Source organism: Balaenoptera physalus (genome assembly GCF_965194825.1).
Source record: "Balaenoptera physalus genome assembly, chromosome: 7".
NCBI lineage: Eukaryota > Metazoa > Chordata > Mammalia > Artiodactyla > Balaenopteridae > Balaenoptera > Balaenoptera physalus.
This window is the reverse complement of record NC_138886.1, coordinates 113,704,818-113,732,793: the sequence shown is the minus strand read 5'-3', so window position 1 is coordinate 113,732,793 and position 27,976 is coordinate 113,704,818. Positions and strand designations below refer to the sequence as shown.

The window sequence follows — 27,976 nt, the reverse complement described above, 5'->3', positions numbered from 1 at the left end:
AGAAATTAATATATTGTATGTCAACTATACTTCAAAAAAAAAAGATTAGTAGCTGATTTCTCATCAGAAACCATGAAGTCATAAAGCAGTAGGATGATATATTCAAAGTGCTGGAGGAAAAAAAAAAGACCAACACATAAGAACCCTATATCAAACAAAACTATCCTTCCAAAGCAAAGGAAACATTAAGACACTGCCAAATGAACAAAACCAGAGAGAATTTGATGCCAGAAGACCTGCTGTATAAGAAATATTAAAGAGTGTTCTTTGGGCAGAAATGAAAGGACACTAAACAGTAATTCAAATACACTTGAAGAAATAGCGACAGTAAAAGTAACTACATATGTAAATATAAAAGACAGTATAAATGTATTTTTTCTTTATAACTTATTTTTTCCCCATTTGAATTAAAAGAAAACTTGATAATGCAATAATTATAAATCTAAGTTGATGGGCACACAACGTATAAGCATGTAAATTGAATGGCAACACTGGCACAAAGGAGGGGGTAGGGAATGAAGCTCTAAAGGAGTAATGTTTTCCTATACTATTGAAATGAAGTTGGTATTAATCTGAACTAGATTATCATAAACTAAGATATTTATGGTAATCTCCAGGGCAACCACTAAGACAATAAATTTTAAAAAAAACAAAAGAAATGACAAGGGATTTAAACCGTACACGAGAAAATACGTATTTAACACAAAGAAGGAAGTAACTGAGCAAAAGGAAAACAAAACAGACACAAGACATACAAAACAAGTGACAAAATGGCAGATGTAAATCTAACCTGATCACATTTACATTAAATTTAAATGGATTATACACTCCAATAAGAAGACAGAGATTGGCAGAATGGATTAAAAAAACACGATCACACTGTACGCTGTTTACAAGAGATACATTTTAGATTCAAAGACATGAATAGATTGAAAGTAAAAGAATGCACAAAGATGCACCATGTAAAGAGTAACCAAATGAAAACTGAAGCAGCTATACTAATGTTAGACAAAACAGACTTAAAGACAAAATTTGTTACAAGAGACATAATAAGGACATTTTGTAATGATAAAAGGGTTAATTCATGAGGAATACATAATTAAAAATATATACGCACCAATCAACAGAGCCCCAAATATATGAGGCAAAAACTGACAGAACTGAAGGGAGGAAAAAGACAATTCAACAATAATGGTGGGAGATTTCAATATCCCATTTTCAATAATAGAACTATACAGAAGATCAACAAGAAATAGAAGACTTGAACAACAATATAAACCCACTAGACCTATCACACATCTATAGAACATTCCACTCAACAATAGCAGAATACACATTCTTCTCAAGTGTATGTGAAACATTCTCCAGAACAGACCATGTTAGGAAATAAAACAAGTCTCTACAATTTTTAAATCAAACAAAGTATGTTCTCCAAACACAATGGAATGAAATTAGAAATCAATAATAGAGAAAAATTGAGAAATTCACAAATATGTGAAATTAAACCACACAATCCTAACCAATGAGTCAAAGAAAAAAATCACAAGGGAATTAGAAACTACTTTGAGATGATTACACACACACAGACACACACACACACACACACACACCACATACCAAACTGTATGAGATGAAGCTAAAGAAGTGCTTAGAGGGAAATTTATTATTATAAATGCCGGTTTAAAAAAGAAAAAGATCTGAAATCAATAATCTAAGCTTTCACCTTAAAAAATTAGAAAAAGAAGAGCAAACTAAATCCAAGACAAGCAGGAGGAAGAAAATAATGTAGAGGAGAAAGAAATGACACAGAAAATAGAAACAGGGTAGTAGAGAAAACCAATGAAACAAAAAACTGGTTCTTTGAAGAGGTCAACGAAATTGAGAAACTTTTAGGTAGATTTACAAAGCAAAATGAGAGAAGACTCAAATGACTAAAATCAGGAATGAGAGAAAGGGTGTTATTACTGACCATTACAGAAATAAAAAGGATAATAAAGGAATTCTAAGAACAACTGTTTGCCAACAAATTATATAACGTAGATGAAACAGATAACTTCCTAGAACAACCTGATTCAAAAAACAGAAAATCTGAATAGGTGTATAGCGAGTGAAGATACTGAATCAGTAGTCAAAAATCTTCCCACGAAGAAAGGTCAGATGGTTTCACTGGTAAATTCTACTAAGTGTTTCAAAAATAATTCACACACACACACACACACTAACACCAATCCTTCACAAACTTCCAAAAAAACAGAAAAGGAGGAAACACTTCCCAACTCATTCTATGAGGCCAATATTACCCTGATACCAAAACCAGATGAAGACACTGCAAGAAAACTACAGATCAATGTCCCCAGTGAATATGGATATATTCACTATTTCATGATATAGAACACTCAATAAGCTAGGAATAGAATAAACAATAAGCTAGGAATAGAAGTAAACTTCTTACCTTGATAGAGTACATCCATGAAACACCCACAGCTTATATCATACTTAGTGGTAAAAGACAGATAGCTTCACCACTAAGATCAGGAACAACACAAGGATGTTCACCCTTACTACTTCTATTCAACATAATACGGGAGGTGCTAGCCAGGGAAATTAGGCAGGATAAAGAAATGAAAAGGCATCCAGATAGAGGAGGGAAAAGTAAAATTACCTCTGTTTACAGATGATATGATCTTGTATATACAACTCTGAAGAAATACACATGAATGCATGCACACAAAAAACTATTAGAATTAATGAAGATGTATACCAAGGCTGCAGGATACGAGATCAACATACCGAATTAAATATTATTTCTATCCACTAGCAATGAACAATCCAAAAATGAAATTCACAAAACAATTCTACTAACAATAGCCTCAAAAACAATAAAATATTTAGGAAGAAATCTAACAAATGTAGTGCAAGACTTGCAAAGTAAAAATTACAAAACACTGTTGAAAGAAACTGAAGAACACCTAAACAGAAGAACATCTCATTTTCACGGATTTGAAGACTTAATATTGTTAAAATGACAATACTCCCCAAATTGATTTACAGATTCAATCTAACTCCTACTAAAATTCCAGCTGGCTTTTCTACAGAAATCCTAAAATTCCTATGGAAATTCCAGGATAGCCAAAACAACCTTTAAAAAGAAGAACAAAGTTGAAGAACTCACACATCTCAATTTCAAACATACTGTCAAACTACAGTAGTCAAGCCTGTGTGATACTGGCATAAGGACAGACATATAGGTCAATGAGAGTCAGGTAATAACCCATACCTTTATGGTCAATTGATTTTTGACGATGGTGACAGGAAAACTGAATGGGAAAAGAATAGTCTTTTCAACAAGTGGTGCTGGAACAGCTAGATACCCACATGCCAAAAAAAAATGATGTTGGACTCCTATCTTATATCGTATATAAAAACCAACTCAAAATGGATCAGACCTAAATATAAGAGCTAAAATTATAAAACTCTTAGAAGAAAACATACATAAATCTGTGTCACTCTGAATTAGGCAATGGTTTCTTGGCTATGACATCAAAAGCAACAACAAAAAACTGGACTTCATCAAAATTAAAGTCTTGTGTACTTCAAAAGTCAGTAACAAGAATGTAAAACTATTTGCAAACCCTGTATCTGACAAGGGACTTGTATCTAGAATACATAAAGAACTCTTACAATTCAATATAAGGAGACAAAAACTCAATTAAAAAACAGGCAAAGGATTTCACTAGACATTTCTCAAAGGATATATACAAATGGCCAAAAAGCACATGAAAAAAATGCTCAACATCATTAGTTGCTAAGTAAATACAAATCAAAATTACAAGATACTGCTTCATAACCACTAGAATGGCTAAAATTAAAAAGACAAATAATAATGACAAGTGTCCCCATGAAGATGTAAACCAATTAGATCCCTCATACATTTACAGTGGGCTTGTAAAATGGAAAACTTCTGGCAGTTCTCCAAAACGTTAAACAAAGAATTACCAAATGAACCACAATTCCATTCCTAAGTATATTCTAAGAGAATTTGTCTACACAAAAACAAGTACACAAATGTTCATAGCAGCATTATGCACCATAGCCAAAAAGTGGAAACAATCCAAATGTCCATCAACTGATGAATAAATAAAATGTGGTATATCCATACAAAGGAAAATCATTCAGCTATTAAAAGGAATGAAGTGTTGATATATGCTACAGCACGGATGAACCTTGAAGACATGCTAAGTGAAATGAAGGGAGACACAAAGGTTTACATGGTGCATGAGTCTATTTTATGAAATGTCCAGAATTCCGTCTATAGGTAAATCTATAGAGACAGAAAATAAGTTAGTGATTGCCAGGAGCTGGGGGAATGAGGGACTGTGGAATGTTTGCTTATAGATATGCGGTTTCTATGTTGAACTGTTCTATATAGGAATATTCCCATTACTCTTGTTGCCTCACCCTTCTAGAACTGTTACCTTTAACCAAAGATCAGGGATCAACCATTCACAAATAAGATACTTTCAGGGCAACTTGTTACCTTATCCAGGATGGAGGAGTCATGTGTCAATGCCTATCATTTTCTTTTGTTTTGATTCAGAATTCTTATTTGATTTAGTCTGTGTTTTAAGGTTCCAGTTACCGCTTCACTGAAGATGAAAGTTTTTAATTTTTTGTTTATTTTTATTGTTTATGCTGGGTTATGATGAGACAGAAGTGGAGAAAAGAATTATTCTACTATTTTTAACTAGCAGTACCCCTCAATTTTTTTAAAGTCTGCTGATCTAATGGGTAAAAAAAAAAACCTGTTAACTTGTAGTTGATCTTATTTAATTTTCTTTTTGTATGTTTATTGGCCATTTATATTTCATCTTCTATAAATTATATACTGAAAGCTTTGCAAATTTTTCAGTTGGGTTATTTGCTGTTTTCATAATAACTTGCAATTGCTCTTTTGATATTTATAGATACCAATCCTTTGCTCTTCATATTGCAAATATCTTGCAGTGTAAATCTTGTTTACAGTGTCTTATATTGGATATATGCTTAACATTTTTATACAGTTAAATTCATCTAACTTTATCTTTTGGGTTTTATGTATTACTTAGGAAAAGCTTTCCTACTTCAAAATAATAAAAATATTCAAAACAGTAATGTAAGGCCTTTTATCCAGCTTAAGTATGTGTGTATATGTGTGTGTGTGTGTGTATATATATATATATATATATATATATATATATATATATATATATATATATATATATATTTAAATATATATATTCTGCTCTTTATTCCGTATGGAAACTGATGTCTGTTTCTGGTGTGATGTTGAGACCTATTTTTATTTTTTCATTTTCAGACAACCAATGGAAAAACATCACTTCCTTACAGATCTGAAATAATTCCTTTACTTAAGCTAAATTTCCCAACATACAAGGATATATTAAATGAACTCTGTTCTGTACAAGTAATACATCTATCAATCTGACAATATGATCTTTATTTAATTACTCTAACCATATAGTATATTTTAATATGTAGCAGGGCAAATTTGTTCAAACTCCTTCCTCTGTTCTTTTTAAAGAATGTCTTAGTTATTCTTATGAATTTTTTCTACAGATGAACTTTAGAATTGTGTAAAAAACAACAAAATCCTGTTGTGGTTCTGACTGCTGTCAAAGAGCACAAAGAGCAAACAGGTGATACTTGAGTTGAATCTGGCCAGTACACATTATTGTTGAGCCTGTGACATGGTATATGTTTTAAAATTGGTGCCTAAAAATAAAATCAGTTACCTCCCTCCCACACCTTAAGACCCCATTCCCTTCCTCATTCCACCTAACACATATAGAGCTGCATTATTCTTTTAAGGATAAACAGTGCTCTATAATATGAATGCACCATAATTTATCCAACTAGTCCCCTACTGATGGACACTTAGGTTATGAATAGCCTTTTGCTATCATATAATATGCTGCAATAAATATTCCTGCACATTCATTATTCTAGACATAAGCAAATATTTCTATAGGATAAATTCCTCAAAGATAAATTACACGGTCAAAGGGGGTGTACATAAACATTTAAAAAAAAAAAGAAATGTTACACATAAAGAGTAACTGCATTAAAAAATAATATATTATCATCAAGTTGAAGTGTTATCTAACTCTTTATCTAAACAAATTTTATTATTTAATTTATTAAACAAGTATTTAGTTAGTGTCTGTGTGTGAGATAAACGCAAAAAATGGTTTAAAATAGTTACTGAATTGCCAAATGTTAATAGTGGATTGAAAATTATAGTCTTCAGAAGATGGAATGCACTTTTAAAATATGGTGATAATTAAAAACAGTGATAATGTAGGTATATATCAAAACATTGCAATGTACAACCTTAAATATATACAATTTTTATTTCAAAAAATGTTTTTAAAGAAAAATAAAAGAAAAAACAGAAAAAGACAACCCTATTAAAAAGTAGGCAACAGATTTAAACAGGCAATTCACACAAAGGACATGTAAATGGCCAATAAATACGAACTGATGTTTAACCTAAACAGTAATCAGGAAAATGCATTTAAAACTGCAATGATTAAAATTTTTAAGAGAGTAGATCTTAAAAGTCTTCATCACAAGAAAAACAATTTCTGTAACTATGTTTAGTGACAGATGTTAACTAGACTTATTGTGGTGATCATTTTGTAATATATACAAAATTCAAATCATTATGTAGTATGCCTGAAATTAGTATGTTATGTCAATTATACCTCAATAAAAAAATTAAAAATAAAATAAAACTGCAATGAAATACCATTTTACTTCTATTAGGTTGGCCAAACATGAAAATGTCTAACAATATATCAATTATTGGCAAAGATGGAGAGCAATGGTTAGAGTACAGATGCCTACAACTGGTTTGGAGAACGATCCAAGCAGGATGTTCACCAATGTTTATACTGTATTTCATCAAATCTACAACAACACTGACTGCAAGATGTGTCGTTTTATGTACCAATAAAAACAACAGCAACAACAAAAAACCTGTCGGCGGAGGGGAACCCCAAACCAGGGACAATACTCTTTATATACTGACGTGGGATACTTTCCAAGTTAGAAAAGCTTGCTGCAGAATACTGTATATAGCATACCACCTATCTGGCAAAAAAGGAGAAAAGGACTACAGATATACTTGTTTACAAATCCATAAAATATCTCTGGAGAAAGTGATTAACATTAGTCTATTCTAGGAAGGGAACTATGGCGGAGAGATGGAAACAGGAGAGATTTAGTACTGTGTATACCCTCATGGACTTCTGAAGTTTGGCCACATGAACATATTTTCCAATATAAAATGTAAATTTTTAAAAAAAAATTTTACCTTAATGATTAGCCTTTTATTTCAGTAATAAGAATACAAAGAAAATTGTTAAATTCCACTTTAGGGAACTATTCTGTTCAGAAAATATTTTAGATGATTTTTATATTTATTCCTTCCCTTTTGTCTTTTTAAAACAGCTTAATTGGGATATAATTCACATACCACACAATTCACCCATTTAAAGTGTACAATTCAATGGTCTTTAGTACACTCGAAGAGTTGTGCAGCCACCACAACTGATTTCCCGTTCTTCAGAATAAGAAAATGGGGATACGAGACAGAATGCTGGTACGGCCAGCAAACAGAAGGATTATGGGGAAGAGAGAAGGAAGATCTTGCCACAAGGGGAGCTGGAGTTTGTCCTCTCTACTTCTTAATTCTGCTCAGGGTATTAGATGTAATTATATAAATAACATTTTTAAGGCAATATTGTGCATGTCAAACTGTGGAAGGCTAGTCATGGTGAAGCAAGTTCCCTATGCTAATGTCAATAAGAAATTTAGACAGTGTTTTTTTTTTTTAAGATAGAAATGGAAGGGTTATTTTAATAGCTTTTTCCAAAACTGTGGTATTCTCTGATACAACACTAAAACTTGACAAGTGGATGTATTCTTAAAGGTTAGCTGCAATGTTGAATGTGAAATCAACTCACTAAACTTTTTCATTAATGTAAATTTTTTACATTAAAATCCACTTATCTTGAAAATTTTTTTTATTGTGTTAGTTTTAGGTGTACAACATAATGACTGATAAATGTGCTTATTGTGAAATGATTACCACAAGTCTGGTTAACATCATCACCATTTATAATTACAAACATTGTGTGTATGTGTGACGAGAACTTTTAAGATCCACTCTCTTAGCATCTTTCAATATACAACACAGTTTTGTTAACTATAGTCACCATGCTGTACATTATATTCCCAGGACTTATTTACCTTATAATTGGAAATTTGTCCTTTTTGACCACCTTTCACCCATTTTGCACACCCTCCATACCCTGCCTGTGGCAACCACCAATCTCTTTTCTGTATCTATGAGTTTTTTGTTTTTTAAGATTCCACATATAAATGATATCTTACAGTATTTGTCTTTCTCTGTCTGACTTATTTCACTCAGCATAATGCCCTCAAGGTCCATCCATGTTGTCACAAATTCTTTATCCATTCATAAACTGATTTACACTTAGGTTGTTTCCATGTCTTGGCTATTGTAAATATGCTGCAATGAACATGGGGGTGGTATATATTTTTTAAAGTTCATTATAAGTTGGTCCAAGGCTAGAAACATTATGGTTAACATATTTAGTCTCAGGAAGCTTAACTTCAGAAAAGTCAGTCTGGAGAGAGATGAAGGGGAAATTATTGCTGGCTGAACATTAGGCAGTATAATGGTTAATAATCATAATAATAAACAATTTCTATGGCATTTACTATGTGCCAGAAACTTTACATAAACTAACTCATTTAATCTACTCAAGAACCCCCTTAGGTAGGTATCATTATTCTTCTCATTTTTCAAAAGAAGAAACTGAGGTTTAAGACATTCAATAAGTTGCCCAAAGTTACATAACTAGTAAGTGACAGAAATAATATTTTAAATCCTCAAAGTCATGCACTTGACCACTGCACTATATTGCCTTTACATACTGAAATGCCATGTCAAGAACACTGGCTTTGCAGCAAGACAAACAGTAATTAGCTGTGTGACTATGGGCAAATGATTCAATCTCCTTTAGCCTCAGTTTTCTCATCTATAACTGAAGAAGTTAACACCTGCCTCTCAAATATATAAAACAGTTAGCACAGCATCTAGCACTTGGTAAGTGTTAAAATACATTATAGCTAAAAATAAAAAGCTCTCCAAAAAGACAGGTGTAGCTAACAAGGTGCACAGTAGTAAAAAGCAGAGCAATTGGTCTTCCACAACTCAGAGCACTATATGCTGTCCTGATAGGTATTTAACACAATGATAAAGCTGAGCTAAAGACTCAAAATAGCATAGGCAACAATGGTTTAAGAGATATAGTTCCTACTAAATATTTTTATGTGTGATAATTATTTTAACACATAGCACTCAAACATTTCAAAGTCACTCTTTATATCCTATAAAAATCAAGACAAATTGGTAATGAATGTCCTTCCAAAAATATCTAGCAATGGAAGGGCTTGCACAACAGAAAATCTGTATGTTTAAAACAAAGGAGAAAAAAGAAACAATTTTCAGAAAATAGGATATTCTAGTTCTTAAAATGTCTAGAAATATTCAAAAGAGATCACATTAAGTATGTTTCTAAAAAACTCTTTCCTATGATTCGCATCATGAATAATGACAGCAACCTTGGGGCAATGTTATATTGGACATGTACATTAAAATCAATGTGTCCAAAAACCAAGATGTTGTCCATGGATCTGCTCGGGAACAGATTTAGAGATAGGTCAGTCAATATTTGTAAAACTAACACAAAAAGCAAAATCCCATAGCTTAAGTCAGTGAAAATGATGTTCTTTACTCAGGCATACTAGGGCACAGGGGAAGGGCTATTGTTGTATCTAAAGCAAATTCAATTTGGTTTGTGGTTTGTAATACTGCTATCCTAGCCAACTGTCAAAAAATATTTCTGCCGAGGGTAAAATCATGTAGAAAAGTGCTGGCAATCTTTAAAGTATTAGTGACCCCCAAATCTCTACGATTCTACATTCTATTTTGCTGATTTCAGTACAGGGTACAAGTCCTACGGGATTAGATTTAGACAGTAAGTCATTACCAAGTTTAAGATATACACTATAATAAAAAAAGCGTAGTCTCAAGAAAAGATATTTAGAGAAGAAATAACACAATTCTACAGCATTTCTTCTAGAAATACAAGAGAACACTTCCCAATTCATCTTATGAGGTCATATTATCATAGTAACAAAACTAGACAAGGATGTTACAAGAATAGAAAAAACAACACAAACCCAGAACAATACCCCTTTATGAACACAGATGTAAGAACTCTTAACAAAATATCAGCAAATTGAATCAAACCATATAAAAGAATAATACATCATAATTCAGTGAAGTTTTTCCCAGAATGCAAGGTTTAACATTTGAAAATCAATCAGTGTAATTCCCCATATTAATAAGACTAAAAAACAAAAACCACATGGTCAACTCAACAGATGCAGAAAAAGCATTTGACACAGTACAGAACAGCCATTCATGATAAAAATTCTCAGAAACTAGAAATAGACAGGAACTTCCCTTAAAGGTCATCTTGATATGGGACATCAACGAAAAATCTACAGCTAAGATGGCACTTAATGGTGAAATATTGCATTCTTGCTCTCTAGGATTGGGAAAAAGGCAAAGATATATTTAATATTTAACTAGCAGTCCTAGTCCATGCAATAAGGCAAGAAAAAGAAATAGAAGACATACACATTGAAAAGAAGCAGAATTATTTCTATTCACAGATAACACGACTGTCCATGTAGAAAATCCTAAGAATTTACCAAAAAAAGCTACAAAAAAATGTACCAAATAAATGAATTTTTAGCAAGGTTACAAAACAGAAGGTCAATATACCAAAATCAACTATTCTATGACACAAGAAACAAACAACTGGAAATTGATATTAAAAATAGTACCAATATAGTAATACCAAAAGTATAAAATATTTAGATGAATTTAAGAAAATATGTGTGAGACCTGTACTCTGAAAACTACTAACATGGCTGAGGGAAAATAAAGAAGACCTAAACAAATGGAGAGATATACCATGTTCATAGATGGGAACACTCAATATGATTAAGAGATTCTTGATGCTAGCTTTATCTATATATTCAACACAATCCCAATCACAATCTCACTACAAATATGCTTTGTCATAGAAATTGAGAGGCTGATTTTATTTTATTTATTTATTTATTTATTTTGAACATCTTTATTGGAGTATAATTGCTTTACAATGGTGTGTTAGTTTCTGCTTTATAACAAAGTGAATCAGTTATACATATACATATGTCCCCGTATCTCTTCCCTCTTGCATCTCCCTCCCTCCCACCCTCCCTATCCCACCCCTCTAGGTGGTCACAAAGCACCAACCTGATCTCCCTGTGCTATGCGGCTGCTTCCCCCTAGCTATCTATTTTACGTTTGGTAGTGTATATATGTCCATGCCACTCTCTCACTTTGTCCCAGCTTACCCTTCCCCCTTCCCATATCCTCAAGTCCATTCTCTAGTAGGTCTGCATCTTTATTCCCATCTTGCCCCTAGGTTCTTCTGACCATTTTCTTTTTTTTCTTTTTCTTTTTTTAGATTCCATATATATGTGTTAGCATACGGTATTTGTTTTTCTCTTCCTGACTTACTTCACTCTGTATGACAGTCTCTAGGTCCATCCACCTCACTACAAATAACTCAGTTTCGTTCCTTTTTATGGCTGAGTAATATTCCATTGTATATATGTGCCACATCTTCTTTATCCATTCATCTGTTGATGGACACTTAGGTTGCTTCCATGTCCTGGCTATTGTAAAGAGAGCTGCAATGAACATTCTGGTACATGACTCTTTTGGAATTACGGTTTTCTCAGGCTATATGAGAGGCTGATTTTAAAATGATATGGGAGTGCAAAAGACCTAGAATATCAACAGTGATCTTGAAAAAGAAAAACAAAGTTGGAAGAAATTACACATTCTGATTTCAAGATTTACTATAAGTTTACAGTAATTTACAGTTTTGTATTGGTATAGGGATAGACATAAAGTCCAACGGACGACAAAAGAGAACCCACAAACAGACTCACACATATGCATTCAACTGATTTTTGATAAAGGTGCCAATGTAATTTAATAGGGAAAGACTAGTGTCTTGACGACTGTTGACCGTTTCCAAAAATGATACTCCAACAATTAGACATCCATGTGAATAAAAAACGTTTATTTTGTGAGGGTCAAATGATATAGTTAGTTGACCCTTGAACAACCTGGGGGTTAGAGGTGTTGACCTCCCTGCCCAGTCCAAAATCCAAGTATAACTTTACAGCTGGCCCTCCAAATTGGCAGTTTCTGCATCTGTGGATTCAAGCAACCGTGGACTGTGAAACACTGTGGTATGTATTTATTGAAAAAAAAAATCCACATAGAAGTAGACCCACACAGTTCAAATCCCTGTTGTCTAAGGATCAACTGCAGTTAAATTTAGCTGAAGCTGACACATGCTGATGTTAAAAGCTTTCTTAAGGCCGTAAGAATTTGAATGATTGTTTCAAAATTTTATAGGTCTCTCAGATATCAAGGCCCTCCAGCTTGGTTACTTCAAGCTTCAGTTCCTCACCTAAATAAATGTAGCAACTGATGTCAAATTCTTTGATTTAAGATCTATCCCTGAGTAAACTTCAAGAGTTAACAGGATAATTCCTTAATGTATAAAAGACCGTATTTGTAGTTTACAAAAAATGGTATTTATTCCATTCCCTTCAGAGCCTTCTTCTGCAGGCTGTTATTTATAATACTGCCCACAGGTGAACTTTAGGTTATGCTATTTTATCAGACACAGATACCTTCTGACTCTTACTAGGGTATTTCTTCTTTCTGTCATTTTTCGCTGTAGGTTTTTTTTAATATAAAGAAAATTAACTTATGTTAGGTAAGAAGGATTTCATAAAGCTGTTGAAGGAATATTACACCTTAAGTACAGACTTTTCTCCATGATCTTAGGAAGCAAGAATTGGGGAGAAACAAAAGTGAAAATTACTGAAGGGAGAAAAACCACATCTGTGTCTAACCTTTTAAAATCACTTTTGTCAAAGCTTGTGGTAGAATAAAAGTTTTTAAAATATAGTTTCTACTTTAAATACAGGTGGAAGAGAAATCTTGTTTTATACTTGAAAACCAACCTTCCTTAGTTTTTTAACACCAAAAATATATGGCCCCGTACATTGCATTTGAGATGATAAAAGCCCTGGTAGGACAATAAATTTCAAGAATTGTAGAAAACTGATTTTCTAACAACAAAAAGTGTCCTCTGAAATTATTTTCACTCCAATTTTTCACAGCCATCATCAAAGTGAGAAAATAGGGGTATTCAGATATATAGCCTGGATTTTTTCCTACGGAAAAGAAAGGTAACCTTATGTGTTGTGTTTACAAGAAAATAGTTTGGCAACAAATTGCAGAACATAGAAGAAAATGAGAATAAAAGTAAGAATTTTTTGAACCGTAGGACAACATCTGTTCTTATTCTTCAGAGGCTGCAAGACAAGGGAAAATCCTAAAATGCACTCTGCAAAAACATTTATAAGAAGTTTTCTCCTAAAAGAAACTAAAGCTCTAAACCTTTTCAATTTGGAGACACAAGTCCCATCTCATATACAGAAATCTGCGCATTTTATACAGATAATAGCCTTCATAGTGGAGCTCTACATAAAACTAGTAAAATTCATTAGGTAGGAATTGATAAAATCTTGTTAAATAAGCATTATAATTATGTTTGGTTGTATTATAATAGGACAATACCATAGTCTGTGACTTATGCCCTACCAACACTGCTTTTCTAATATAGATGTAAATTCTACTTGTTTAGAGCTGCTTTATTCATAATTGCCAAAACTTGAAAGCAACCAAGATGTCCTTCAGTAGGTGAATGGATAAATAAACTGTGGTACATCTAGACAATGGAATATTACTTAGCACTAAAAAGAAAAGAACTATCAAGCCACGAAAAGACATTAAAGACCCTTAAATATGTATTATTAAGTGAAAGAAGCCAACCTGAAAAGAATATGATAACATTCTGGAAAATGCAAAACTATGGAGACAGTAAAAAGATCAGCAGTTGCCAAGGGTTAGGGGAGAGAGAGGGAAGGTTGAATAGGTGGAGTACAGAGGATTTTCAGGCAATGAAACTATAGTATCATCTTCTGATACTATAATGGTAGATACTAGTCATTACACTTTTTTCAAGACCCATAGAATGTACAAAACCATCTATACCTAAAGTAAACTATGGACTTTGGGTGACAACGTAGGTTCATATTATAAAAAAGTACCACTCTAGCGCAAGATGCTGAGAGTAGGGAAGGCTGTGTGTGTGTGGAGGGGCAGGAGGTATATGGGAACTCTCTATACTTTCTGCTCACTTTTGCTGTGAACCTAAAACTACTCTAAAACATAAAGTCTATTTTTAAAAAAGGTATATTGACATTTTAGTTGGTTTTTAGTGTCTGGTCTGAAGTTCTACTTTGTAAAGAAATTATCATAATTAAATTGAATATGTAGTGCTTTTATTCTTCATTTTAAAGATAACTAAGAAAAGGGAAGTGATCTGAATACAGCTGGAACACTTCTGAAACTGTTTCAGAGCTTCTCTTTATACACATTCTTACATTTTGGGAATGAGAGTCACTAGATAGGGGTAAAGTGCATACTTGTTAAATGTACTTAACAGTTTAAAAACAGAACGGAAATTTGACAACTAGAAAAGATACTTGGAAAACATTTGGTCAAACCCCTCGTCTTATAAATAAAGAAACTGAGGCTCAGAGAAGTTATGTGATTTGTCCTGGATCACAAGGTTATTTGACAGAAGGACTAGAATTTTGGGATTCAAAAGTTTAATGGTCATTTTTCCATTATACTGCTATCATTCAAGAAAACAGAATTATGATAAATTTCTTAAAATTCAGAGATGATTAATTTTTCTTCTTTCACTTATTTATTTTTTAAGAGGACATGAATCTAATTAGTATATTTATTTAGCTGATAAGCACGCACTCAAGCACTGCCCATTTACTCATTTATTCTGCCAGCGTGATTTTTCCCAGAGGTCATTTAAAAAGAAAATCATGTTTCAAGAATTCTAATAGCCCAAGAAAACGTTTCACCCTGAAAGTGAATATAAAACATACGTTATGTATTACTAAAGCAAAGGCTATGTATGCTCCCCACCCCACCACTGTTAGTGAGAATTTAGAAAGTTGCTCGACCTCTTACAGAGGTAAAAATCCACCCTTGGTGGGAGCAGCTGTGACTCTGTGAAAAAAGCTACAAATAACATGCTGGGAAATTCAGCAGGCACTGTTATTATATCCTGTTTATACTGTCATTTTTCCTATCAGTAGGATATTATTTATACAGACCCCACCCATGAACTTCTTGTTTATCTTATTATAGAAATCCTCCCAATCTATAAAAAGAAGCCTCTGTATTTTGTTCCTGGAACAAGCCCATGTGTTATAATTTTGCACCTCACTACACATTTTTATTTAGCATTTCCTTTTGTTATGCACCACTCGTTCTCATTTTTATCCCAAGGTTGATTTATTTCATTATTTCACATATTAGAGTTAAACTTAACTGACTTTAAGAGACTCCAATACAGGACAGATTCCAGAGCACTATATCCTAAACTTTATTTTGGAGTAGATTTCATCAGGTAGACATTCTTTTAAGATACACTTGATTAATTTGTTTAGACAGAAAAATGTGCCTATATATTAATCAGGTACCCCAAGGAGTGAGCCCTGGGCACCTGGAAGGCTTCCTCACTCCGGCCACTCTATCTCAGGTGGGCCAATTATGAGGGCCAAGCTTCATACTGATTCTCACTAACTCACCATTTTGTAGCTGGATGTCTTTTCTGGAATAAAAAGCACTGCCCCTGAGTTTAGTTTGATGGCTAGACAGGCTGGGTGAAAATGTAACACAGTAATACATGAGAAATACATGAATTCGGGCTTCCCTGGTGGCGCAGTGGTTAAGAATCTGCCTGCCAATGCAGGGGACACGGGTGCGAGCCCTGGTCTGGGAAGATCCCACATGCTGTAGAGCAGCTGAGCCTGTGTGCCACAACTACTGAGCCTGCACTCTAGGGCCTGCAAGCCACAACTACTGAAGCCCGTGCACCTAGAGCCCGTGCTCTGCAACAAAAGAAACTACCACAGTGAGAAACCCACGCACCGCAACGAAGAGTAGCCCCTGCTCACCGCCACTAGAGAAAGCCCACGTGCAGCAACAAAGACCCAACACAGACAAAAATAAATAAATAAATAAAATTATTAAAAAAAAAAAAAAAAAAAGAAATACATGAATTCAGTTAGTTGACCAAAGGGACAATGAACCAATCTGGTTACAAATCATCCTCATTCCCCTGCCTTATGTAAATAATTGAATTAAAGTAGATAAAAGAAAAATACAAATTCCTTAAGGGCAGGAATTTCTGCTGCATTTGTTGAGCAAATTAATATTTCTAGAGGGGAAACATCACTGGACAAAGTCATACTGGATAAATTTTCACATGTGTAGCTTGTGTTATTAGCTTCACCAATACTCCCTTTCTAGGTAAACATGAGATCTTCAGAGAGTATGTGCAATGCTAGACTCTTTGAGCATGTCTAAGAAAGATCTCTGCTTTTAAAGAATACTACTATAATATCTCAGGGTGGTAAACTAAGTGTATTAATTTCAGAAAAAAGAGAGGTCTACATGGGCTAAAGTGATCAAAGAAGTCAGAATGAGGATAATAACTGAGGTAATGTTGATAAACAGGAATTGATAAGACCAAGGTGAGGAGGTGAAGGTATCCTAGGCACAGTCAACGATTTATGAGCATCCAGGTGAGCAGAATACTAGAAACGGCACGTAGCTGAATCCAGCTAGGGATTATACTGAATAGGAGATGGATATAAAGAGAAGGCTGGAGTAGATTATAAAGAGTTTCATTTTCTAGACAATGGAGAACCATTAAAGATATCTGATCAAGGGGAAATGAACGAGCTTTTGGACTAGGAATGAAGAGAAGGAAGAATAAGTTGGGGTGAGGCAGAAATGGGAGGAAGAAGTTTTAACAGTACCAAATCCTATGATTACAGTGGCAAAAGAAAAGTCCATGTGTTATAACAGATAATACCTGTGTAAAAATTTCAACTCTTGCTTTCAAAACAGGAGATGGCATTATGATGACTGTCACTGACTGGGGCAATGTTAAACAGTGCCAATCCATTGAAGTTAGTATCAGGAAAGCTTACCAGTCTCCTAGAACTGCACTTCTCACACCCAGATCACCTGGAGATCTGGTTAAAATGTAAATTCTGATTCAGTAGGTATAGCGTGATACTCTGTATCTTTACATTTCTAATAAGCTTCCAATACTGCTGTCCCATGGACTACGTTTTGAGTAGCAAGATGCTAAAACATCTTTTAATTTCCCTTTCCAAACGGCAGTACTGGGGAGAATGGATACATGTATATGTATGGCTGAGTCCCTTTGCTGTGCACCTGAAACTATCACAACATTGTTAATCGGCTATACTCCAGTATAAAATAAGTTTTAAAAAAACTTAAGGAAAAATATTGAATAGAAAAAACAAAACAAACAAACAAACAAAAACCCCAAAAAGGCAGGATTTGATGAATGGTATAACTAATGCTTTATATATGTCTAAGAAATTCCTTTTAAAGGTATTTTATTATAATTTGCATCAACGTCTGATGGGTTTCAAAAGATATTATTTTAAAAGTCCAAGATGATTCAAGATTCAAGGTATTCAAGACATTCAGAAATATTTCCACTTGGGCAAAATCAACTTTATAATGCTGTTTACAACAGTACAATTTTGTCTTTTTTTTTTTTTTTTAAGGCTGACAAGCTAGAAGATACTATTGCTACTAATCTTGGGTTCTGAAATAAAAGTCCTGAAAGACAACGCTCCATCTTTCCATAGTGCACATCAGTGGGTTTTGGTAAAACCCACTTAACTTGCCCTTACAATGCCCTTAGCACCATGCCTTAATCCTTGAAGATAAAGGTAACAATTTATTTTAAATATCCTATTGAAAAACAACTGAAGATTACAAAAATTAAATTCACACTGTCCTTTTAAGATTTCTAGGCGAAGGGACATGCCTTTAATTAAATTTTTTTTTTTACCACGAACGGAAGTGTCATTTATAAAAATACATTACGAGTGTAATATGTTACACACATATTAAGATTGGCTGAACTTAGATTTTTGGGGTGAAATTTAAGACTTCTGAAATCTCAAGTTTCATTCTTAACCAAATAAATGGTCAATAACAACCTTTTAGGTAAATGAGCTTCAATATGTATCAATGTCTAGAGAACAGAAATAGTATCTTAAAATTGGAAGGTACTGTTAAAGATCAGATCCAACTATATCATTGTAGAAGTAAGAAACTGAGGTGCAGAGGCTAAAAAGCCCAAAGTCACAGAGCTGCTAGTGGCATGTTAAAAAAAAGAAGGGGAGGAACAAATTAATTTTCATATCCATCAATGTACAACACACAACAATGTATCAACTACAACATGTACTTGAAAGAGTTTCTGGTTCCTCTCATGACTAAGACATAGTTGATTTTATTAAGGTCTTATAAATCATTGATATCCAAGAAAGGAAGACTACAGACCAACAAAGAAAACACATGCTACCCCAAAATTCAAGAACTCCATAAAAAATGCAATCTGAATAGAGAATGACACATATACACCACATACTCAGGATGGGGCTGCGGTGGGGTGGGTAATGGGATGGGATATAAAAAACAAAGAGAAGACACTGGTAATTCTTATCTTCTCAGTAATGCTTTGAGGAAAGCTTTCACATACAGAAAAGTGGTTGAAAAAACACAACTTCCTTTACTCTCATGAATCATTTTTTAATTGGTAAAATCGGGGATTGGATTTGGAGGACTGTGAAGCTTTTAAAAATATGAAATGTAGATAGCAGTTGGATGTGCATGTGTCATAAGCTCTGTCACAATTACAAGAAAACCAGAGAATCCTTTTTTAGCCATAAAATAGGGAATTTTGTGCTTATTACAAATGCTATAAAATTTACTAGCACAAGTAAAAAAAAAAAAAAAATTCACTGGAGAAGTTCCAAGATGTCGGAGACAATGGGTTTTAAATCACAGGCATACATTATTATGCCTAAGTTGACAGATCTGCACTGCAATGCAGAAATGCAAGCAATATTCCAACACCTGCACCAGAAGGCAGAGACTAGACAAGGTTCCAGAATAAAGGACTCTTCAGCTCTTACCTGTTACCTGTGCAACAACTGCTTGGGAAATCCTCCGATTGGCAAGAAAGGCTTTGATTTCCTCTTTTATCACACTGCTGTCCCTCCTAACAAAAACAGAAGACAAGACCAACAATGTATGTTGAAGGTAGAAATCCTCATCTTTGCTAAGAAAGGTGAAGCAGAGAGGTGGGGAGAACATAGAAAGAAAGGACACAAAAATAAAGGTAAACAGACCAAGCTTGTGTGAAAATATGAAATTAAAACAAACCAAGAAACACCAAATATTCAAGTCCTAAAACATCACACCATCAGACAGACGCTTTAGTGAATGCCACAGTAGATATAAGTCTCATACCAGAGGATGGTTAATCGCATGCTGTTTATAATTCACATTAGGAACAAGGCTGCCATATGGTATATACAAAGTTTCATTACTGGGTAATGAATATATCTTACACAGACAGAAATCCTAGAAAAATAAAAAGCGACAACAACAACAAAAATCAGTTGTGAGTAGACTGTGGTTTCGCATGTTAACTATGCAACTGCATAAATAATGTTCAGTTCATTTGAAAACCTTTGTTAAAGGAATAGAAATCATCATTCTCACAACTGCTAAAATATTAGCCGTTTTAAGAAGGCTTTGCCTTTTAATTTGCCTTCTTTGTCCTGAATAAACCAAAAAAATTTTAAGCAGGATGGGTTGAATATAAAATTTTAATATAAAAGACATTAATTTCCTAGTACATGTAATATACAGAATGCTTAATACTTAAAACTACACTATATTTTGTGTCCTTGGGATTACATATTATAGACCTAATTTTTCCTTCACTAGATGCCTTATAAATTTTTACCTTATTTAAAAATTCAACAAATTCTCTAAAGACTAGACATTCACTAGAATGACAATGAACGGCAAGATTTCCGTTTCTCCACCAGAACAAACAGAATACTTCAGTAAAAATTATACTTAAAGCCTTAAAGACCAATTTCTCTTTGAATGTTCAAAGGGATTACATAAATGGATTTTCATTCAAGCTCAAAAGTAACAGAAGAGTGGCAATTTATGGTCTAACACAGGGGGTCAGCAACTACGGCCCATGGACTAAATCTGGCCTCCCACCTGTTTTTATACAACCTATGAGCTAAGAATAGTTTTCACAGATGAACATTCGCAATCAATTTGAGGACAGGGAATACTAACTTTGAACATGAAGTAAGCAAAATATTATCCTCTTCCCACCAAAAAATTCCATTCTTCTCATTAGTAGGCCTGTATTTTAAAAATTGTATTCGATTATTAATTATTCTATATTGAATTTTGCAAATAAAAATTTGTGACCATTTGCTTTCTCTCTTGTACGTGAGTATCTATATTATATTCTCGATTTTGCCTCTTGGCCACGAAGTCTAAAATGTTTTCCATCTAACCCTTTACAGAAGAAGTTTGTGAACCCCTGATCTGAGACAAAGGGATCATGACATCTTCACAAATCATTTTGTGAATGATCCACAGACTCCTTATAGGAGCTCAAGTCTCTCCACAGATTATTTGGAACAAGGAAAGAAAGTATCCTATCCCCAAAGAATCAGCTGTGATTCACTCAGAGCAGATTTGCAGTCCTTTGCTGAGGAGGAGCTGTACACTCTGTTGGTGAATTCCATGCTCCCTTTCAGGAATTCTGGAAAAGAGCAGAGAAGTGACAGTAGGGACAGCTTCCAATCTGGAGCTCCAGTCTACTTCTCATCTACTGGCTGGAAATCCTAATCAAAAAGATTCCCAAAGGAAGAAAATAAAGAGGCCACTGCCTAATCCAATATTTGAAATTTCTCATACTGATCTAGATACTCCCTAGATTCCTTCTACAATGCTTATTTATATTTGAAATATTTCTTTGAAAAGTATCATTCTCATTTTAAAATTATGTATCTGAAAGAAAAAGGCACAAAGAAATACATTTTAATGTCAAACAAAATAACTGTCTACATTACCATATGGCTGTCAAATATCCATCGACAATCAGTAGAGCAAGAGATAAACTTCAGCAGTATCTATTTCAATTGGCTTATGTAAATAAAACAACCAAATCATTTGGTTTCTGATACAGATGCAAAATTAACCTGAAAAAATTTAAATAAAGCATTGCATTTCAATGTATAGAGTGTCCCTCTAGGAAAATGAAAACTGAGTTTAAGAGACTATCTATTAAGGTTAAATAAAAATGTGCTTTTGTGGGGAAAATGATTAAATGGTATTTTCTTGATTACTGATTTAAACTGGAATTTAAATCAATTTATTTAAAATCAATTTCACCTAGAGACTAAGTCACAAAGAGGAGATAACACTCAATTATTCCAGTAGGGCATATCTGGTTTGTGAATCATTCACAGCCCTGCAGTATGATATTACCAAGGACTGCAGCAAGACAGAAGGAACACCAAAAAGTCTGCAAGACAGCAGCAGTTCACTTACCCTCTCTCAGAGACTATATTTTTAGATCCTTGGCAAGCTTCTAAGCACCCACAATGAGTTTTTAAAAAACCAAAAAAACCGCTTTACTCAACTGCTTTACCAGAGAGAAACTTTTTCAAGTTGAAGAAAAACATAAAACTTAAAAGATAAGAGTGTGCTTGGGCAAGTCATTTAATAAAGCTGGTTTCATCATCTGGTAAAATGAGAACATTAATACCCCCCACCACAAGCCTTTTAAGATTTTTCTCCAAGCACTGAAATTAAATTTAAACAAAATTTAATATCAAATGTGTGTGTGTATATAGTATAAAAATTTTTTTAATTCTTCAACGTAAAACTTTTTGAAACTGTAAAAGCACTACATAAACAATGACTATTATTTTATAATACCCTGGAAAGAATCCCAGGAAAAGAATAAACAAACAATCTGCTCTAAGTATGTTAAGACTGAAGTAAACATCTGCATTGGGTATTTTAAGGCACCATGAAAAGACTTCTATAAAGTCAATTTAGATACAAGTGTTGTGTCATTTGGTTGGTTACACTAGGTATTTTCAAAATAATAACAGCATTTAACTTTCACTGTGTCCAATTCTCTTATGTATTTCAAAAACTTCCATTCTACTGGGTTAAATTTGTTCTTCAAACTTTCACATATTGCCCCTCACTCATTCCACCTTCTTTAACGACCTGCCTCTCCTAATGTTGTCCGCACTGTACCCTGTGAAGTCACCAATTTCCTGGTGTGAAAACTCCTTCATTGACTCCAAATCTAACTCTCTCATCTACTCCTTACTTCCTCTCTTCATCTAAAATTTGACATCTTTAAGGAGAATGAATCCACTTTTCCTCCTTTATCTTATAAAATCTCACACTTCTCATGATTTCTATCCTCCAGTCTTATGGAATAAAAGTGAAGTGTAGGCTGATCTTTCTTTGACTCTATAGTTTATTTCTAAGATAAGCTACCACTCTATTTGTATCTAACCACTTACACACACTCAGTAATGCCTCTTCGTGAAATTACCCTTTTTAAAGACATCTTAAAATAATAATAATTGCCACCTATTCAGAGAAGTTCTCCCTGATCCTCAAAGCTAAAAAAGATCTTTTCTTCCAATAACTAACTTTACCATTTTGATTATACTACTCATATGTGAATATATTACACGCTATTCTGTATTATAGTTGTTCCTGATCTGATCTTATCTCTCCTACTAGCCTACAAAGTCCTTTAGCACAAAGATTGTGTCTTATTCATCATGGGGTTTGCATATAATAGAGCTTAATTTGTTCCATGAATGAACAAATCTGTAGTTGAAGATAAAAGGTTGTAAAATGGAAAACCTGATCTAGATAATTTATAAAACAGCTCTAAATTCTTAATATCAAATATGTTTAAGCTTCCCAAAACAGAATGGAAGAGAGTTATGTATACTAGCTCAAAATGGTAATACTCCCTTTTCTGGAACAAAGGCTATTAAAGACTGAATGTTTAAAAGTGGTATGCTTTAAGATCTTCCATATTCTCTTAGTTGATATATACTACACATTCTGTAGGACCCTTTAAAGTAGACATCTATCTCAAAGACTTCCAGAGATGGAGCAATACCTACCAAGACAGACTATTTCACAGGTGGGAAAATATAATTACACACAAATTTTTTCACATATGAATAAAAACCTTCTCCCTTTAATTTCCACTCATGGAGATAAAGCATAATTTAGAATTTTAAAAGATAATGTTAAAACAAAAGCTATTCTGTCTGTGTGAACAACATGGTAACTGATTATTATGTCTTATAGAACATAAATCCCTACCTACACAAGTAAATAAGCTATTATTAGGCATATGGATAACCAGCTCAGAAGAAAGTCTCAGGATCCTAGATAACATACTAAACACTCATGAAATTTAGTATGTGGGTAGTTAGGAATAATATCTTTTATATGACATTGTTTATTAATTCTGATTAAGCCTCATTTCAATTGTTATTTTATATATACACAATAGGACAGATACACTTTAATAGGTACACACTATTATATTAGCAGATGTACATATATACCTATATATAAACATATATATTAACAGATGCTTTTAAAAAATATTAACATGGAAAATCGGTCTTTATTCTAGCTCCTGGCTTTAAAGTCCTTCCTAAAATGTTATATTCAACAATTTGCTGAGAATTCACATTCTAGTTTCCCTTTCATTTTTTTTTAACCCTGATCAATCCAAAAATGGAAAAAGTAGCAGTTACTCTCTTTCTGATTTTTAACAAGCTAATCAGGTATACAGTTACAAATTAATCAAGTTTTACAAAAAAAAAAAAAAAAAGCTTCCTTTGTATACCTTGAAATTATTAGGAGTTAAGTTCGTGGACCCAGTGATTATGAAATTTGAAAGCTCTATCTTACGGCTGAGTGCTCTGGAGGTTGGGGAATGTAAGCATATAAGAGGTGAATTACATATGACACATGCAGAAAAGGAGGCAGGAAGGCATTCAGGTATCCATTCTCCCCACCTAGAGACCACCAAATCCAACCCACTATATCACCACAGTGTTGAGTAGGCAAAGGACAGTGTAGCCCTATGTGGGCACAGGGTACTCAGAAAGATTCACTACTCAAAACTTTCTCTAACATTCTACCAAATAAAAACTCATTAGGCTAGTTAAGTGATCGATTTGATGTGGCAAATATCACATGGGGGAAGAGTGGGAGATAAGTCCATTATGGCTTTCACACTTTGTCTTGAGTTACATTAACCACCATTCCTAAAATTTTACTGAAATCTACACACATGAAAAATTTATTTACAGAGGCAACAGATACCAGCGACAGACACACTGGTAATAAAGACATGGGTTAGAATTCAGCTCTGCCACTTAATATTTAAGTTTTTTGGGGTCAATTACTTAATTTTTGTGAATCTCAATTTCTCTGCTCTACCTCACACACAGCATGCTTGTAATGATTAAAAGTGAAACCAGTCATGTAATCAACTTCTCCCTCAAACCTAAGGATTGGTACTATTTGCAAACTTGAGAAAAACAAGAGGTGGGCACAAAGGAAGAGTGCAGATGTGGGTGAGGGCGCAATGGCAGAGGACCACAGAGCCAGAAGGTTCAACGAGACCACTAGATGAGTAGAGGACACCACAGGAGCAGTCCTAAGAAAGAAGCCATAAAGTATCCTACCTATGCAACAAGGTAGGATGTATGTAAATTAAATATTGATAATAATTATAAACACATATATATCTAATGATGACACTTGAATGTGTGTAATTGCTGGATTTAACTACAAACCCTAGTCCTGGCTAAATAGGTTTTCTGTTTATTTTGAGGACACAGTTGAACTACAACATTATGATAACCTTAGAGTTAATAGTCAATTTTTTAGATCGTTATAGTCAAGTTTTAGACTCTGGACAGTCTTCCAGAGACTTTTGTTAAAAAGAAAGTTTTCCCAAATTTCTTGTTAGGCTAACACACATTTGGGAACTAACTATTATTTTTAAAGCTCATTAAAACTGATTAACGACAGCAACAACAACAAAAAACAGGCTAGCATTCTAACAAATTTTATTGTTGATACCCACTCTACTTAGCATAATTAAAAGCTAACCTTCTTACATTTTAACTACTAAAGTAACTTCTATTTGCCCAAATGGTCCTCTCTCTTAATCTTGACAGTGATATAGATGTTAAATTCAAAAGGAACATCTAAACTTTGGCCAGCTTAAATAAAGCTTCAGTTTCACAAAGCTTAAATAATAGGGTCCTGTAGCTGCTCTATGAAACTATTCATTACAGGAATTACGTCGAAATCTATTGGGTTGGCCAAAAAGTTCATTCGGTGTTAAGTGAAAATAAAAGACATTTTTCATTTCCACCAAAAACTTTATTGAACAACATATTCATTAACCAAACGAACTTTTTGGCTGACCCAATAGATACAATAGTCCATTTAGCCCAGAATTCCCTATATGGCATTTCCACCCTAAAAATAAATTCAGGACAGTTTGTTCAGAAGATATTTTACCTTTGTGGTACTACAGGATAGATCTTCCATATGGCAGTATTAACTCACCATTATACTATCTTCAAGTCCTAAAGTCTTACAGAAGAACTACAACTCATAATTATAGGTTATAATTTTATTTCTGACAAATTCCTGCTACAGTTTCTTTTATATATACTGTAACTAATCTACCTGCAGGCTCTCCTCCCTACTACAGTAGTGATAATCTACTGAAAACAATGCTTTTATCAACTCTTTCCTACAGACCTGAAAGAACTCCTTTAATTTCCACCAAGTTAAACATAAATTATGTATATGGAATTCAAATCTTCCCCAAATCTGTAGTGCCTCTTAATATACTATTCTTATTACCATATCTAGCCAATCTGCAGTTTTTATAAGACTAATCATGTCTTGCCTTTTCTACCTGTTACCATTCCCTTAACTTTAAATAAAGCTCCTATATTTCAAAACAGAAGCTATCCTTTAAAGCTTAGCTCAAATTCATCCATTCACTTGACATATTAAGCCCTTAACATGTGCCAAGGACAGTTCTAGATCCTGGAGACACAACAATGGAAAGCACATCAGTGCTGCCCTCAAAATGTCCCAGGTCCAGGGTGAAGCCTTTCCTAATCACCTCTGTTGAAACTGGACTTCTTTTCTCAGTGTTTCAAACTTTAAGTGTTTACACTTATTTTGTAATAGATAACATTAAATTTGCGTGTGTGTGTATGGCATCTATTGCTAAAATTAGAACTTTAGCTTCTTAGGGGTAGAAACCATGTCTATTTTTCTGCTTAAGAACATTGCTTTTTAAATAGGTGCTCAAAATTATTTTGTTGATTGGCATGTTGGAGGGAAAAATTAAGAGTATACATATCATGATAAAGTCATCCGATCAGAAAAAGTACAATGATTTAAGGATTATAATGTTTGTTAGAAATTCAGAAAATGCAGATGTTAGTGATTAGAGCCATAAAGAGAAGGCTAACCTTTGCTTTGATAACAGAGAGAATGGAAAAGACTTATCAAGCAGCAAAGAGAAAGAACTTAAGTAGAGAAGAAAATTAAATGTTTTTGAATTAAAAACATAAAAATTTTAATTTTTTTCTTTATCACTAAAGGGGGAGGGGGCATCACAGTTCTTATAGGTAAAGAGCTGAAATACAGCTTTATTACTCAAAATCAGTCTTAAGAACATAAACATTTGGAGGACTCTGAATAAGAAAGGAACTAACCTCATTAATTCCTCTACTTTATCATCTACATCTAGGTCCTCTTCTGAGGCTTCAAAACTGTATGACCTCTGACCCATGCTGTTTGCATGGTAGCGAGTTGGTGACATCTTTCCATTGGATGTGGATAATCGCTCGTTATTCTCCCTCCCATTCTGATTGGTAGTACAAGGCTGTGGGGAGGTATCATAACTGTTGCTAGGTGATGGGGACATTCCAGAATGCTGGGTCTGTGTGGAAGCTGTAGCTGTAGAGGAAGATGCTGGAACATTGTTGGTAGTATTCCCATATGAACTTCCTCCATAGCTGGACCTTCTTCCAAACTTGTCACTATGCTCTTGATCAAGACGGTCCAAAGTTTCCAAGGCATGAAGAATTTCATGTTTAGTCATTCCAGTACGTCGAAGGCGCTGAAGCAGATCTATCTGCTCTATGGTAAATCTGGGTTCATCTGTATAGTGAGACATGGTTTCCAGCAAACTAAAACAAAAAAAAATTTTTTTAAAGTTCCTTTATTTACAATATCTACCAAAGAATATATCATTATGTATTGAGAATGCAAAGAAGATAAAATATTTCTATATCAACTTCTTTACTGAAAATGATTAAGACATTATTATTATCATATTATAATAACAGTAATATTTTGTTTTATCAGCAAAACTGACCTAGGAACTCTGTGACTTCATTTACTGTAGACAAACAGTTTGGTAAGCTTAGCCCAAGTAAATACTAATAACCAGCAAGAACATTTAAATGGAAAAGTAAGAAAGGCACATAAAAAAATTTATCAAGCACCATTTCACCCACCACTTTGCAATTTCATGAG

The 27,976-nt window shown here is 33.7% G+C and overlaps 1 protein-coding gene across 19 annotated transcripts in view; it reads right to left on the bottom strand.

The window, feature by feature from the left end:
* HMBOX1 (homeobox containing 1) overlaps nt 1-27,976 on the bottom strand; it is a 185,752-nt gene that overhangs the window by 69,055 nt on the left and 88,721 nt on the right. For 10 of the 19 annotated variants that reach the window (XM_082468957.1, XM_082468958.1, XM_082468959.1 and 7 more), the window contains 2 exons: nt 27,151-27,627; nt 19,423-19,508 (listed from right to left, as the gene is read on the bottom strand). In XM_082468957.1, the coding sequence (XP_082325083.1) occupies nt 19,423-19,508; nt 27,151-27,627 (563 nt within the window). Of the gene's footprint in view, nt 1-19,422; nt 19,569-27,150; nt 27,628-27,976 lie in introns of all 19 variants that reach the window. The other 9 variants (XM_082468964.1, XM_082468953.1, XM_082468955.1 and 6 more) reach the window with 1 other exon arrangement.